The following is a 15,250-nucleotide window of genomic DNA, read 5'->3' on the forward strand; positions in this document are numbered from 1 at the left end:
TGCAGTACTTATATGATTCGTACCATCAAATATTAAAAAAAAGAAAAAAGTTTAGAAATATGATCAGGAAAAAGTACTTTGAGAATTAACAGTCAAAATATGCTATGCAGAAAACTTAAAGAAAGTATAAAAAAGTATGGAAACAAACAACTTTTGGAAAAAATAAAATAAAATAAAAAGCACACACCTAAAAAAGAGCAATTTAAGATCAAAATAGTAATTCAACTGAGTCTCACCTATTTGTGTTTCTCATAAATATTATTTAGATTATAGAACAATTTAAGATAAGATTTATTATTTCCCTTCTGAGAAATTTGTCTTGTTGACAAATATAAGGAGCATTAAAGTAGCAGAAAACTTTTGCTTTTTGTCAAAATTAAAGACATACACACCATAAAGTGATGCAGAAGAAAGCACAAATTGGTGCTCCTCTCAGTGATGGAAATAATGAGGCTGTCCTGTGTTCATTTTAAAAAATCATTAATATTTATTACAAATATTTACACATATTGCAAACCCACCCAGGCTCATACTTGATAAAATTGTAGTCAAAAAGTAATTTATACATACAAAAAAAAAATCTATCAGCTCAGTTAATGCAGGCTAAGGACTCTGAAGCAGAACCACGAGGAGGCCGATCAGTAACTTCAGTAAGAGACCGTCGTCTTTCTAAAAACACTTCATGCAGCCGGAGCCGTCCGATCAGAGACACGACTCACTTCATGAACACCGACACCAGCTTCAGTATCGCCTCCCTGGAAAGTAAAACACATAAAATCAGACATTCAGACGGGATATGAATGACATTTAAATGTCTGCAGCTGGTTTGAACAAATATATAAAAGACAAACCTGACAAACGGGATGTACGACAGACTGTACCTAAAAAACAAAACACATTTGATGTCACAAATTACAACTCATTACAGACAGAAATCCACGATCAGACACTGTGACTCACCAGGCAAACGCCAGGACTTGCAGGATGCAAAATAACAAAGCAAGTCCAAAGTTCTTCCACTGCAAGAAAAGATATGTATAATCACTGATCAGGTGATATCAGACTTAATCAATACTGTATAATGTTTTTAAGTAATCAGAGGTGATGATAACTGTTTTTGTACTGACCCAGAAGGCTGCGCAGAGAGTCAACACCAGGCAGGTCTACAGGAAGAAACAGCACAAATTTAACTCACAATATGGATTTTTTTGTGCCTTCATCCTCCATAATGATAGAATAATAATTTCAACTTTTATTTAACAGCTTTGGTCACATTTGACCTTCTTTAATGCTTGACGATTCTCTTATTTTATGCCTCATGACTATTGTCTTACAATAAAATTCCAGTATGTGATATAATTGTATTTCTTTCTCTGTCATTGTCCCAAAAACAAGCCCCATTTGAAAGAAGAGTGATAAAAAAAAATGTTTTAAAGGTGAAATTCACAAGAGGTGGAATCAGGTGACTTTTTAAAAATATATATATAATCTAATAATAATTCATCTTGAAAAAACTTGGATATATGCATGACACACATTTCAAGATATTTATGATATAAGAAACTGTAACCTCTATCACACCTTCATACAAACGTGTGAAACACATGAACATTTGTGCACTCACAATCATAATCGTCGTGGCCAGCGCTCTCGTTTTATCACACATCCTTTTCAACTGCTTCAGCGGCCCCAACAGAAACATGGTGCTGTTGGACAAGATCACAGGATAAAAACAATATAAACACAATTTATGCAAATTCCTCCTTAAAGTAAAACAATTAATATTTCATCATCAGCTGCTTCAATGTGATTTTTTTTTCTGCTACAGTTTTTGTCTTTGAAATCTTCAGTGAAATAGTAGTTCAGTTATTGGATCAGACACACAGACTATTAATCTCCACAAAGCATAGGCAGATCCAATTTATTATATTTCACAGAAATATGATGTGATATAACTTCTTGCTTTTCCTTCTTAACTTTGATCATTTACAATCCATTTGTGATTTTATACACATACGTTAGTACCTCTAAATGTCCCTAAAGTTGTTATTTGTCTTTTTTTGTATTGTTTTGTTTTGTCTTTGCCTCGTGGCTTTGATTTTTGATTGGTATTTTTAGACTTTTCGTTTTTAAAATAATTATTTTTAAATGCACAAGTGGAAATGTGATATATTTCTGGAACTGCAATCGTACTATAATTTGAGCAACTGTAAATAAAAACAAATCATTGCAAAAAAAATTAAAGAAAAAGTTAATGATTAAAAGTTACGTTAATTTAATTAGACATTAAATAAGTGCTAAAAATTTTTAAATAAAACAATAAAAAAGTGAAAAAAAAGAAATAAAATAGAAAAACGATCATAGTGATTAAAATATCGAATTTAATTATTAATAGAATTAATAGAAAATAGCTAAATAATTCAAAGAAGAGTACATTTTACAAAGGAAAAAAACAATAAAGGGAAAACAGCAAAGACAACAAAAAAGAGTGACTCACACAGTCTGATCACCCATCAGACACAATGCATTAATACATATATTTATGCATACCAAACTTATACAATAGCAAGCAAGACATGAGTAATCTGATTAGTTCTTGTGTTGTGGACACTGACCTGCACAGAGTACAAATGTTTCCAAAAGTGTAAAAAACAATGAAGAGTGTGAGGCCGATCCTGGGGAGGAAGAGACAACACACTCCCTGCAAGACACACATGAACACAGTTTATCTGTAGCATTATTTCTGACCTCGTGGGTCACACATTAACCTTAAATTTCCTCTCTGAGCTGCAGTTTAAGGCAGCACTGCTTCAGAGTTACTGCCTTAATGAATGAGCATCACAGCTGCAACATTCCTCAGATCCAGAAGAACCAGTATGATCACATCTCCTCTCCCTCTCTCTTCCTTGTTATGTGGATCTCCAGATGACAAAATGAGGTTATTATTAAAATTATTAAGCATGCTTACCAAAAGTGTGCACACGCCCCCCACCACGAAACAGGCGACGAATCCCTTCACACGTGTCCCCCAGCCCAGAGTCGACGCTTCATTCACAGTCTGCGATAAATCAAGATTTATGAATTAAAACCTCAGCTGAGGTCGATTTAAAGTGGTGTAGGCTGACTTTATTTTTACCTCTAAAATGGTCCGGTCGTCTCTGCGCGCCTCCTCACCGCTTAAAACCGATTTTAATTTATCCATAGTTTAAAAAAATCTCCAAAAACTTGACTGGATTAATGAAGAAATCTGGTTGTTTCCCGGAGCGACAGAGAAAAATTGCCGGTTTCCTCAAATCTGTGTGGATGGACAACAACGTCACGTGGCTGCTGCCGAGATGAGGAGCCGTCAGGTATCCTACCTGCACAGGTGAGGCAGCAGAGAGGTCTCACTCTGATCTTTTTTTGCACCACATTAATCTATATCACAGCACAACAGCGAAAGATTGACCAAAATGAGCCCAATGAAAAAGTTATGAAATATCATAAACAAATAAGGACACTATAGACACTATTTACTTTCTAATATTCCAATTTATTTTAGATGATTAGCCTATTTAACATCTATTTTCTAATATTTGTGATAGCCCGTACTTGTTGATGGCTGTTGACTATACAGACAAAATTCCAAATCAAGCAAAGTAGCATATTGTTGCTTTTAGGCTCATGACATAGTTAAACTAGTTAGTGGATCATCAAAAATAATCAACAGCTGTTTTGTTTATGGATTTATAATTTAAGTTATTTATATGCAACAAGAGGACACATTCCTATTTCTTTTACAAGTGAGGATTTGCTATTTTTCTGTCTTGTGTGATAATAAACTAAGCGTCTTTGACTGTACCAGTAAATCTTACTATACTAAACTAAATATTGATATTGGTATTCAAGGGTCTTTAATGTTGCAAAGGGAGATGCTGTCATGCAAGAAAAACTCCATCTTGATCTGACAATAATAGCATCATCATTATCATGTTCTTTTTGACATCTTTTACAGTTTTACATTATTCTATAAGCTACCTCATTTGTTAATGAATCAATAATCAATATAGTTTTCAGTTACTCGAAGGCCTCAGTATATGCAATTGCCCCAAACTGTTTGTGTATACCAGGATATCTGGAAAATAAACTTCAGTATCAAAGCCACGGTTGTCAGACACAATGCATGGTGCACAATTTAAAGAACAGAGTGACTGGTCTTCTTCAGCACAGACGATCTTTGTTGAAGCCTGTTGCCAGTAGATACTTCATGTTGTGTTGTGCTGTGGTGACAAAATTAACAGGAGCAATTTGTGGCACATATGATACCATTACTACCTCCTGCTGGGATGACTCTGTGGTGCACAAGCTGGTTTAAATGTGGTAAAGTGCGATTTTACTTATGTAATTAGGAATATGAGTTAACACGTGTAGTGTCAGATTTTGGTCATATAAACCTTAGTGTCACAGAGGCATTAATTCTGTGAATTCTTATTCTTATATTTCTCTTATAACTTTTTAAATAGAAAGGTGTTACTAAAAACTCTGACTAGAACCATAATCAGGATCTGAAAAGGATTTATTACCTAGTAACCTAGTATTACCTAAAACATATTAAGAGGAAATAAAAACAAGGTAAAGTACTCCAACTCTTAAGAATATAAATATAGATAGAAAAAAAAAAATAGAAAAAATATGACTTATATATATATATATATATATATATATATATATATATATATATATATATATAGTTGCCTGCAGATATTTCCTAAAGATTATCTCTGTACATTGCACACTTTATTAGTTTTATACTTCATCCTGTGAGTTTTGCACATTCTTTGCACATCTCTGCATGTTGTCTTTGAGTTCCTTTAAAAGCACTTTATAAATAAAATCTATTATTATTATTATTACCCCACACAGTTCTGCACAAAACTACCACTACTAAAAACTGGACCAGTTTTTTCAGATGTATTTTGCCTATTTTTAAAAAACTATAGAATTTTTTTCATTGTCAATTTATATATTTATGTGTGATTTTTGCAATTCTTGCTTTTATTGTTAAATTATTTTTCTCTTTGTGAAACACCAAAATTCCAAAGTAAATTTCCTTGTATGTTAAAACCTACATGGCAATGAACTGAGTTCTGATTTAATGACTAAATGCTACATTGTATTAATACTAAAAAAAACCCAAAAAACAAAACATGCATGAACAATTATAGCAACTATGACATTTTCAGTAATCAAATCAAATAGCAAAATCAAAACATTTTAACAATTTTAATAAAATTATTATTTTTTTGGCATTTGGGTTAGGCTCCCATGTGTGACTCAATATTATGAAACAAAAATGCATGTAAAATACCTAAAGACATGCTTTCCAGTATTATAAAATAAAGTGGTGATGATGATTGTTTTCACCTCATGATGGTGCCACAACACCAAAATGTCTGACGAGAAGTTTGTCAAGTCGAGTGAAAAGCGTGCAATCCATAAAAAGCTGACTGTTATGAGTTCACTTGTACTGCATGTGCAAATGAATAATGAAAAGTATAAGAAAGGTGTGTTAGGCCACAGTAAAATAAATAGCACTGAACGATGAGAGTAAGGCTAAAGGGGTTTACAGCTGACTGTATAAGGCAGAGGTAGAGATATATTTCTAAAGTAAAGCATCCAGAAAACAACGTCCGTGTCCCTCTTCCGTCTGCACGCTTTGCTTCGAGTCGTACTGCTGCTTGAACTGCAAACATCATATCCCTGATTTAATTGTGATAAACACGAGTCACAAGCAGTCCTCTTCATAAAATCTCGTCCTCTGACTCTGGATCGCGGTCTCTGGGCTTCAGAAGTCCCATTTCCATCGGAGGAGTCTTCCTCAGTCTGGAACGAACCACGCTGCAGAGAAAACACGAAAAACAGTCAAACATAACATGAACTGTTCTAAGAGACGCACTCAAATTGTTATTCCCAGTGTGGATAAATATTCCAGGACAAAAGCAGCAGATCCAGACTGGACTGCAGCATTTAAGGACAGCCCTATAAATGAGTGAGTGAGTGAGTGAGTGAGTGAGTTAGTGAGTGAGTGAGTGAGAGAGTGAGCGAGTGAGTTAGTGAGTGAGTTAGTGAGTGAGTGGAGTGAGTGAGAGAGTGAGTGAGAGAGAGAGTGAGAGAGTGAGTGAGTGAGGAGTGAGTGAGTGAGTGAGTGTGAGTGAGTGAGTGAGTGAGTGAGTGAGTGAGTGAGTGAGTGAGAGTGAGTTAGTGAGTGAGTGAGTGAGTGAGTGAGTGGGTGAGTGAGTGAGTGAGTGAGAGAGTGAGTGAGTGAGTGAGAGTGAGTGACTGAGTGAGTGGGTGAGTGAGGAGCGAGTGAGAGAGAGAGAGTGGGTGAGTGAGTGAGTGAGTGAGTGAGTGAGTGAGTGGGTGAGTGAGAGAGTGAGAGAGAGTGAGTGAGTGAGTGAGTGAGAGAGTGGGTGAGTGAGTGAGTGAGCGAGCGAGGTGAGGATGAGCGGGTGAGAGAGTGAGCGAGTGGTGAGTGAGTGTGAGTGAGTGGTGGGTGAGTGAGAGAGTGAGAGAGAGAGAGTGAGTGACTGAGTGAGTGAGTGAGTGAGTGAGTGAGTGAGTGAGTGGGTGAGAGAGAGAGTGGGTGAGTGAGTGAGCAAGTGAGTGAGCAGGTGAGCGGGTGAGCGAGTGGGTGAGTGAGCGAGTGAGTGAGCGAGCTAGCGAGTGAGAGAGTGGGTGAGAGTGAGTGAGTGAGTGAGTGAGTGAGTGGGTAAGCGAGTGAGCGAGCGAGCTAGCGAGTGAGAGAGTGGGTGAGTGAGTGAGCGAGTGAGCGAGTGAGTGAGTGAAATTATCTGCTCAAAATTCATCAGAATCGCTAATCTAACACACTCACTCACTCACTCACTCAAATGTCCTGCAGTTTGGCAGTTGGGTTTAATGTACATTTACTCAGTTGTCCTCTTCTGTTATTGTTGTGAATTTTATATTATATGAAATATGCCTCAATGAGTAATCAGTTCACTCAATGATGGTAAAGAGGAACCAGTTCAGCCATATATTAGCTTTTAACCTCGTCTTGTTGGTTTGGTTCTTACCATCCGACGATGCAATAGATGGCGCTCACGATGAGCATGGCGAAGGCGAGATGCCACGAGTAACACATGGTGACGAACATCATGTTGTTGTGATCCTTTAGGTCCCACTCAGGGCCGTGAGGAGGATACAGCACAAAACCGATCTGGATCCAAAGAGAGCATGAGGAGTTACTACCTTTTGCCATAAACTTCCACTCATACGTGCAGCACGTGCTCAGATTTACCTGCCAGAACCAGCTTCCCTGCAGCAGAGTGAGCGTGCAGCGCAGCAGCTCCAGAATGATGTTTCCTCGGTGGAAAACCTCCAGGAAGGCGACCAGAGCCTGGCCAAAGACGGCGTAGAGAAGGAGCTGGTGCACATGGACGTCTAGCATGCTCCTGCCGTGGAGGTGGTAGAAGAAAAGAAATCCTGCAGAAACAAGAGACAGAGATAGAGGTGGAGAGACATTGCCTTTAAGTTTCATGCTGACATTTGTTTGATTTTCGAGCTGTCAAATGGCATCTTGACTGCAGGTCTTTTCATCTGCTCGTCTCCTTTGACCAACATGAAGGAACATTTCCACCAGTGTGACAAAAAAAATGTCCGTCTAAGCCATTATAATGAGAAAGTTCTCAAAGTAATGACTCGGTATCTCAAAATAATGAGAAACTTCTTTCAAAGTGCTGACTAAATATCTCATTAAGAATGATAAACCTAAGTAATTCAGATTTACTTTGGCAGAACTGTATGGAAGACAATTTACGCAAGTATGATAAAAAAAAAATTAAAAATCCTGTAAGTCATTATAATTCAAAACTTTCCTGAAATAATGAGTTAGTTAATCAAAATAATAAGTTAATATTGTAAAATAAGAAACTTTCCCAAAACAATGAGAAATGTGAGATTTCACATCTCATATTACTGAGTTAGTATCTCAAAATAATGTCTTTGTATCATTTCCCTTTTTTTCAACATATTTTAACACAACATTTTGAGATACTAAGTCATCACTTTAAAAAAATCACATTATTTTGAGATTGATAAATCTTTTTGAAGAACTTTCTTATTATTTTGAGATACTACGTAATTATTTTTTACCATACACATTCATTATTTTGAAAAAGCTTTTCATTGTTTTAAAATAATAAGTCATCATTTTAGGAAGGTTTCTTGTTATAATGACTTGCAGGATCATTTTTTTTCATCACATTTGAAAAAATGGGCTTCTATAGCATAAAAAACTGCTGATGTATAGTAGAATACACAGTTTATCTATTATAAATCAGTGATTTACCAATAATCTATTTAATGAGTCCTAAACACAATGTGTTGCAAATTTTTATTTTATTTATTTATGAAGGGACAGTGTGCGATGATATCAGAGTGCAATAAAACATTTAGTAATCAAGTATTTAAAATGAATGAATAAAGAGTTTAATTTGGCAAACTGAAACCAATGGATAAACGGCTGAAAGAGTTAACTCAAAGTAATGAACGCCTGGCTTCTGCAACTCCTGTAGTACAAATAAAAAATTTGACCCAACTTACCTAAACATTTACGGTTAAAATTTAATTTGTATTTAATTTTGTAAAAACTGTATTTTTTTTTTACACACATTAAACAACATAAAATCCAGATTATGAAACATGAAAAAGTGTGTCAGGAGAGGTCAGTAGTCCTTGATAATATCCAGTTCATGCATGAATTTGGAAAAAAATTTGGAAAACACTGATCTAAATAAATAACACTGAAGTGAAGACAAATTCAAATTATGTATTTTAATGTATTCCATTTTATTATCTTTTTTTTTTTTTTTTACCTCTGTTAAGTTTTTTGGGAGTTTCTTTAAAAAGCGCTCTAAAAGGAAATGTATTAACTGTCCTTTTCTTACCTTCATTAAAGAAAGCGATGGCCAGCATTATCCTGTCCAGAGCCAGCGGCGCGGCCTCGGTGGTGTGGATGATCAGAGACACGGTCGCAGCCAGGCCAAAGAACAGATACATGGTGGCGTGCTGCCAGTTCATCAGTTGTTCCCAGTGTTTGTCTGCAGAGTCGTACAGCTGGAGTCTCGGCCCGCCTGCTGCAAACTGCTCTGCCAGCATCCCTGAGGGGGCGCACAACGGAGCAAACACTCAGATCTCCGTCATCAGAGAGTCAATACTGCAACACTACTATACTGTGCAGATACAATACTTTTTTTTATAGCCAAATTTTACAGATGCATTTACCCCTTGAAACCTGGAGCATACATCACTTTACTTGTGCTGCTTTCAGATGTCCTCCACAAATATCTACACCTTTGAGCTCCTAATTTGTGCAATTTCCGTCAAAAACATGTGGGAAAAGGCAATGAGCAACTTGGAAAATGTCCTGCAAATTGTAAAAAAAAAATAAAAAAAACAGTAGATTTAGATTTTTTTAGCTTGTGAAACAGTCATGAAAACTATATATTTATGATGATCATATTTATGTATAATGTATGTATATATGTATAATTTTTTAAGCAGTTATTTAGCTAATTTTTTTAATTTATTTATCCATTTTTTACTAATTTCTTGCCATTTCTTTTGGATGATTACTCCTCATGACCTTCTTCCCATGTTTTTGAAAGATATCAAGCAAATCTGCCCAGGTTTTAAAGGGTTAACAGGCTCATTTAAAAGCCACTGTTTTTCACAAGTTCACAGCATCTGTTTTTGTGTTTTGTCAGTGAAAACAGAGATCTGCTCACCGACGAAAGAGAAGAAGAGTATGACAGAGCTTTCGATGATCTCCAGACGGCGCTGTGACGCTCTGCTGGCCAGCCGAGTGGAACCGATGTTCTTGTTCCTGCGGCTGGCGTGCCAGAGCGAGTGCTTTCCTGCCCACCAGATTCCAGCTACCAGGAAGAAGCTTCCAGGGAGCGCGTGGCCCTTAAAGCTTCCCATTACTCACCTGAATCACAGGAGGAGAAAAATGTATTAAAATAAATATAGAAATAGCAGCATTATAAAGTAATGATGGCAGGAAACCATGATTTTTGTTTTCTTTGAAACCTTGCCTTTAATGAGCCGTATGACCCTTTGAAAACGAGCAAATTTGTTTTTATTTCTTTTGAAAACATAGATAAAAAAGGCAATGGAAAACTTGGAAAGAAATGTCCCAAGAAGAAAGAAATTTTACCCCTAAAAAAAATTGATAAAAGAGTGGGGGATTCCTTCAATACAACCCCAAAAATAGGGAAAGATGTCCAGAAAAAAATATATATTTATAATTATAACAACTTAATATTTAGAATTATAATACGAATATAATAAAACATGAAATAAAATATATAAATCTATAATTTATAATATATATTTTTTAAATATATAATTTATTTTCAGGTAATTTTCCAAAAAAACGAAAAAAAAAACAAACAAAAAGGGAAAATATATGTTTCATTTATTTACTATCTTGATTACATATTTAAAATTATGTCACAGAATTATTATAATTTTTTATCACTTTTTTCAGGTCATTATCTTTTTTTTTTTTTTTTTTTTTTACTTTTTTTCCCCTTTTTTTAAATACTTATTTCAAAAAATTTTCTTGTACTTGTTACTGTTTTTTTGCTCATTTTTGGCCATGTCTTGTTAAGTAGTTAGCTTCTCAGTATGTTTTTGAAAAAAATCAAAACAGCACACTCAGGTTTTCAAGGAGTTAATGGTCTACAAATTTAATTTCTTCTTGATCTGCTGAGTACAAAGCAGGGTTTTATTCTCAATATTGCCTTCATATTACACCAGCAAGAAAAATATGCTGGTTTCTTTTAAATGCAGATTGCAAATGTAGGAAAAACAAAAGATAATTTCACCTCGAATACAGTTTCTTATACAGTTTCATAAAGTACATATACAGTGTTCTTAGACAGTATATTTAGCCTGGCTGGTGTAGAAATAATAAATGGGAACAGAAAAGTGGAGGAGTGCCTGCAATTTAGTTAAACAGCATAATCAGTCATAATTACTGTGTGTGTGTGTGTGTGTGTGTGTGTGTGTGTGTGTGTGTGTGTGTGTGTGTGTGTGTGTGTGTGTGTGTGTGTGTGTGTGTGTGTGTGTGTGTGTGTGTGTGGTGACAGCCCTTCATCTGACCTCAGGAGAAGTGTGTCTAGAAAGGGAAAAAAAACCCATTAAAGGGGCAGTTCAATCCCAAAATCAAAAATACATATTTTTCTTATCTGTAGTGCTCTTTACCGCTCTAGATTGTTTTGGTGTGAGCTGCCGAGTCCTGGAGACAGAGGTGTTTGCTTTCTCTCTATTACAATGAAACTAGATGGTACTCAGCTTGTGGTGCCCAAAGCACCCAAAAAATACGTACAGACAGACATGTCTCTTTCCAGAAATCATGACCTGGTTACTAACCTTCTTGATAAATAGCACTACATAGCAAAGTCAACACAGCAAAGTCAACACAGAAATGTTGAGTTCCCCAAAGTTTCATGTTATAAATGCATAGTTTGGGTCCCAAACATTAGGAAGCTGTCGGATTCAAACTTGCATCTGTTGGGCATTTTGCAAAATTGACCTAGTTTGTATAAATGTGCAGAATCACATATAGTGACAGTATTTCAGCCACTGCTTGGCCAATTTGGAAACTATCTGGTTGATTTTGGGTTATTTTGAGGATGATGAATCCATCTCTTATCAGTTCTTATAGCGCATGTAACTAGTGTACATATAATCCTCTGTTCTGATATATTTGGATATAATTTTGTTTTAAAAAACAAAACGAAACTGTTTTTAGGACTTGTGTGTACCACCTGTTAAACATGACTTTATTATACTTTATTTGCCATGCTACCTGCCGTTCTTACTAACATTTACCAACTGTGTATATCAACTCAGTGTGATGATCTGCGAATTTAATGTTAACCTCGAGCATTGTTCTATCCATGTGTTTATAAATAAAGTACTATTTATAACTAATGTGAAGTTATTTCAATTATTTCAAATACATTAAATATACAGCGTAAATTACCTGTGTAATCCAGCAAATTCAATGTCCTCTAAAATGTCTAAATTAGATAAATATTAATTCAAAATCAGCCCAAATGCAGTTAAAATATGCAGACTTCTGGTTTAAAACATAAATGCTAAATTTTGAAATTATAAATGGAATCAGCACCCTCAAAAAAAACCCAAACCATGCAAATAATGTCCAAATGGGCAAAGCAGCAGCTGAAATTATGTCAGTATATGCTATTATGCAAATGTATGCAAGTTGGGTATATTATGCAAATTGACCAACATATGCATGTTAGCATCTGGCAGTTTCCTGATGTTGGGGACCCATATTATGCATTTATAATGTATTTTTTTGTTCATTTCTGGGTTCACAATGGAGCTGTATGGCTGGCAAACTAACAGGTGAGAGGTGAAAAATGTGTATTTTTGATTTTGGGGTGAACTGCTCCTTTAACAGTGTCAGCCCTGTACCTTTAAAGATGTGATTCTGGTTGCAGTTTTTCTGTTTGGGTCATACAGTGGCACAGTGATTGCATGCTGTCTCTGGTAATCATTAGCCATCATTTTCACAATTAAACCTGCACTGAGTGATGTGTGCTGCTGTCAGACAAGGCCGCTGCACATTTACTCTCTCCGGGGAACAAACGAACGCACAACAAAAGAGAAAATGATAAAAAAACAAACAGATTTCAAAGTCGGTCATGTGTTGTGCACTCTTTTATCCATTGTGTGGCTTCACTGTAAATATGAAATTAGGAGCATAAAGACACTTTTTCAACCTGTTTGACCTCTTAGCAACATATAATGGTTTGTAAACTCTGAGAGCAAAGCAGCAGTGATTTCAATAGTGAGCAGAGGATGAGAATAAGGTGCACTTATTCGGCTCTTTTGTGATGGAGATGACAGACAATATTCTGCCCGGCAACAAAGGGGAGCTTTTGAAGGCGGACACTGAATACAAACAATTGTTTGAGATGTTAAACTGAGCTCATCTGTGTCTGATGGCCTCTTTTTTGCCTGTGCGACCTCTCCAGACGGAGGAAAACACTTCGGTCGCCATGGCAATCACTCTCTCATGTCACTGGAGCGCTGCTGGAAGAGTCTTCAGTGTTAAGCTGATTTACTCGTAATCAACAACGACATCTGTGCAGCTTTGAGTTCAGACTACTTCAGTCGAGGGTTTCTGTGAATAAATACACATTACATTATCACTGGAGAGTACATTTACTCAAGTACTGCGCTTGAGTACAGTTTTGAAGTGCTTTAGTTGGGCCTTTCCAGTTTATGTTACAAAATTAAAATAATGAAATGGAATGGAAATAATGGAAAATAATGTCGAGAAAGTACATTATTTTTATCCAGATAATTATTTTTATTTTATTTTTTTTTTTTTTTTTTATCTGATTCTGAATTGTAATGGACTTTTACTTTGTAAAACCTGAGGGAGATATTTTCATCCAAAATTTTTCTCTATGAATTTTCACTGAATTTTATAGGAATTAAACATTTGCTAATTGCATTTAAACTAAATTTTGTGTTGGAGTTTGCTATATAACAAATTCTAAATTTCATCAGAAATATTTATATTTTTATTGTAAATGCATATCACCTGCAAATATTGGTTATCGCTTTCATTAAGTACGAATAATTGGTTTCAGCCTTGAAAAAACAATATTGGCCGACCGTCTATTTCTATAGTGCTGGACGTTTTTCCCTCTACTCCTGATTACACTTAGTCATAACTGGAGTGTGAGAAAATATCAGTACACTGAGCAGTACTGTACTGATTCTAAATAATTGTTTACATTTTGTAAAGTTTCTTAATTTGTTTACCTAAAGAATCCTGCAAGGGAGTGTGACAAATACTTTTGTTCACATGTTTAGTGGTGAGTTCTTTATATTTTAACATTTTTCTTATATTAGAATTTTAAAAATCACATACATCATCTTGCCAACAGTACTGTAATATAAAATGTATTCTTATTTATATACAAAAAAAGAAAACATATTTATCATCTTTAAAATGCAATTTTAATGTATTAAATGTAATGTATTTCTATGCTACTGTAAAGCACTTTTACTTCTGTGTCTGAATGGTGCTATAAAAATAAACTTGCATTTCCTTGCACTGTATATACAATATACATTGTACTGCCAGATTATTATATTTTTGTATATTAAAGTTTCTATCTTGCCAATGCATAGCTCTAGTCATAACAATTGTACTTTATTTTATTTAAAATAGTATAATTAAGCTACCTATCCACTGAGTGATGGGTCTTAAATCTATAATCATACCTTTCTCATTTTTACAGTTATACAAACAATATGCAGGTTGAGATAAATCATGGGTATTTTTAATTTGTTGATGACATCATGGAGATGTTTTTCTGAAGGTGTAGTTTCTAACTAAGGAAAAATGGAAAAAAGAAAAGTCTCTATCAGTGACTAAGCTTTAAAAATCAACATTTAAGCACACTGACACAAAGTGCTTGCTGTGGTTTTTGCTGTGGAAGAGCAGACTGAGGCTGTAAACTTTATGAAAGAGAATAAGAGCTTACTAAGCAAATAGAAACATAGAAAGTAAATCATTAAAGTCTCACCATGTGATACACGAGGCAACATCTGAGATTATGGGGTGTAAAGATCAGCATAATGATGAGTTTGGTGGTTTAATGAGTCTAATATAAGAGTTTCTTGTAGTAAAAAAACAAACTTTTATGGTATTTTTGTAGAGTAAAAGCAAAATGTTTCTTTGAAACTACAGAGTATCTTATATAGGTATAACTTCATGAGTTAATGAACAGGATGCAGAAACCGAGAAGATCTTTACAGCAGAGAGAAAAAAGGGGGTCTTACCCAAGTATGTTTGTCTCTGGAGATGAATAAACAGCTTCAGTCAGAAAAAAAATCAAAGCATCTTCATTTCTCACAAACTGTCCAAAGAAGATAAAAATCTCCTCAGTTCCTGCAGGACTCGAAGTAAACATCAGCTGTCTGCTCTCGGTCTGAGTCCCTGCAGCCTCGAAACGTTTCACAACCCTTTTTCTCCCAATTTTTCCGACTCCAAACAATTTAGTTTTTTTTTTTAACCCCTTAAATGAACTATCCTATTGGATCACAGAGGCGAGCTTGCGTCATCAGGCCGTGCTGTCATTGGCTGGAATCCACGTCACTCCCAGGTGTCCTCTGTCCACGTGTGCACTTTCAC

At 35.4% G+C, this 15,250-nt stretch overlaps 2 protein-coding genes across 2 annotated transcripts; both read right to left on the bottom strand.

Moving 5' to 3' along the window:
* Positions 1-463: 463 nt before the first annotated feature.
* On the bottom strand, positions 464-3,318 carry LOC121941288 (vesicle transport protein SFT2B-like). The gene is made up of 8 exons (XM_042484048.1): positions 3,137-3,318; positions 2,969-3,058; positions 2,616-2,701; positions 1,625-1,706; positions 1,128-1,163; positions 961-1,019; positions 852-881; positions 464-755 (listed from the first exon to the last, which is right to left on the bottom strand). The coding sequence occupies exons 1-8, from the start codon at positions 3,200-3,202 to the stop codon at positions 716-718; spliced, it is 489 nt and encodes a 162-aa protein (XP_042339982.1). The 5' UTR covers positions 3,203-3,318; the 3' UTR covers positions 464-715.
* Positions 3,319-5,247: 1,929 nt separating this feature from the next.
* Positions 5,248-15,050, bottom strand: tmem45a (transmembrane protein 45a). Its single transcript, XM_042516914.1, has 6 exons — positions 14,899-15,050; positions 9,786-9,988; positions 8,946-9,158; positions 7,298-7,482; positions 7,074-7,216; positions 5,248-5,877 (listed from the first exon to the last, which is right to left on the bottom strand). Exons 2-6 carry the CDS (start codon positions 9,979-9,981, stop codon positions 5,781-5,783), a joined length of 834 nt encoding a protein of 277 aa, XP_042372848.1. The 5' UTR covers positions 9,982-9,988; positions 14,899-15,050; the 3' UTR covers positions 5,248-5,780.
* Positions 15,051-15,250: the final 200 nt, after the last annotated feature.

The sequence above is a fragment of the Plectropomus leopardus genome, chromosome 3, assembly GCF_008729295.1.
Source record: "Plectropomus leopardus isolate mb chromosome 3, YSFRI_Pleo_2.0, whole genome shotgun sequence".
Lineage (NCBI taxonomy): Eukaryota > Metazoa > Chordata > Actinopteri > Perciformes > Serranidae > Plectropomus > Plectropomus leopardus.

Coding starts and splice junctions, on each gene's coding strand:
- LOC121941288 (XM_042484048.1), bottom strand. CDS start 3,202: ATGGATAAATTAAAATCGGTTTTAAGCGGTGAGGAGGCGCGCAGAGAC. Junction 1,707..2,615: donor AACATTTGTACTCTGTGCAG/GTCAGTGTCCAC, acceptor CTTGTCCAACAG/CACCATGTTTCTGTTGGGGC. Junction 882..960: donor CAAGTCCTGGCGTTTGCCTG/GTGAGTCACAGT, acceptor TTTGTTTTTTAG/GTACAGTCTGTCGTACATCC.
- tmem45a (XM_042516914.1), bottom strand. CDS start 9,981: ATGGGAAGCTTTAAGGGCCACGCGCTCCCTGGAAGCTTCTTCCTGGTA. Junction 7,217..7,297: donor AGGGAAGCTGGTTCTGGCAG/GTAAATCTGAGC, acceptor CTTTGGATCCAG/ATCGGTTTTGTGCTGTATCC. Junction 5,878..7,073: donor ATCTATTGCATCGTCGGATG/GTAAGAACCAAA, acceptor TTTTCTCTGCAG/CGTGGTTCGTTCCAGACTGA.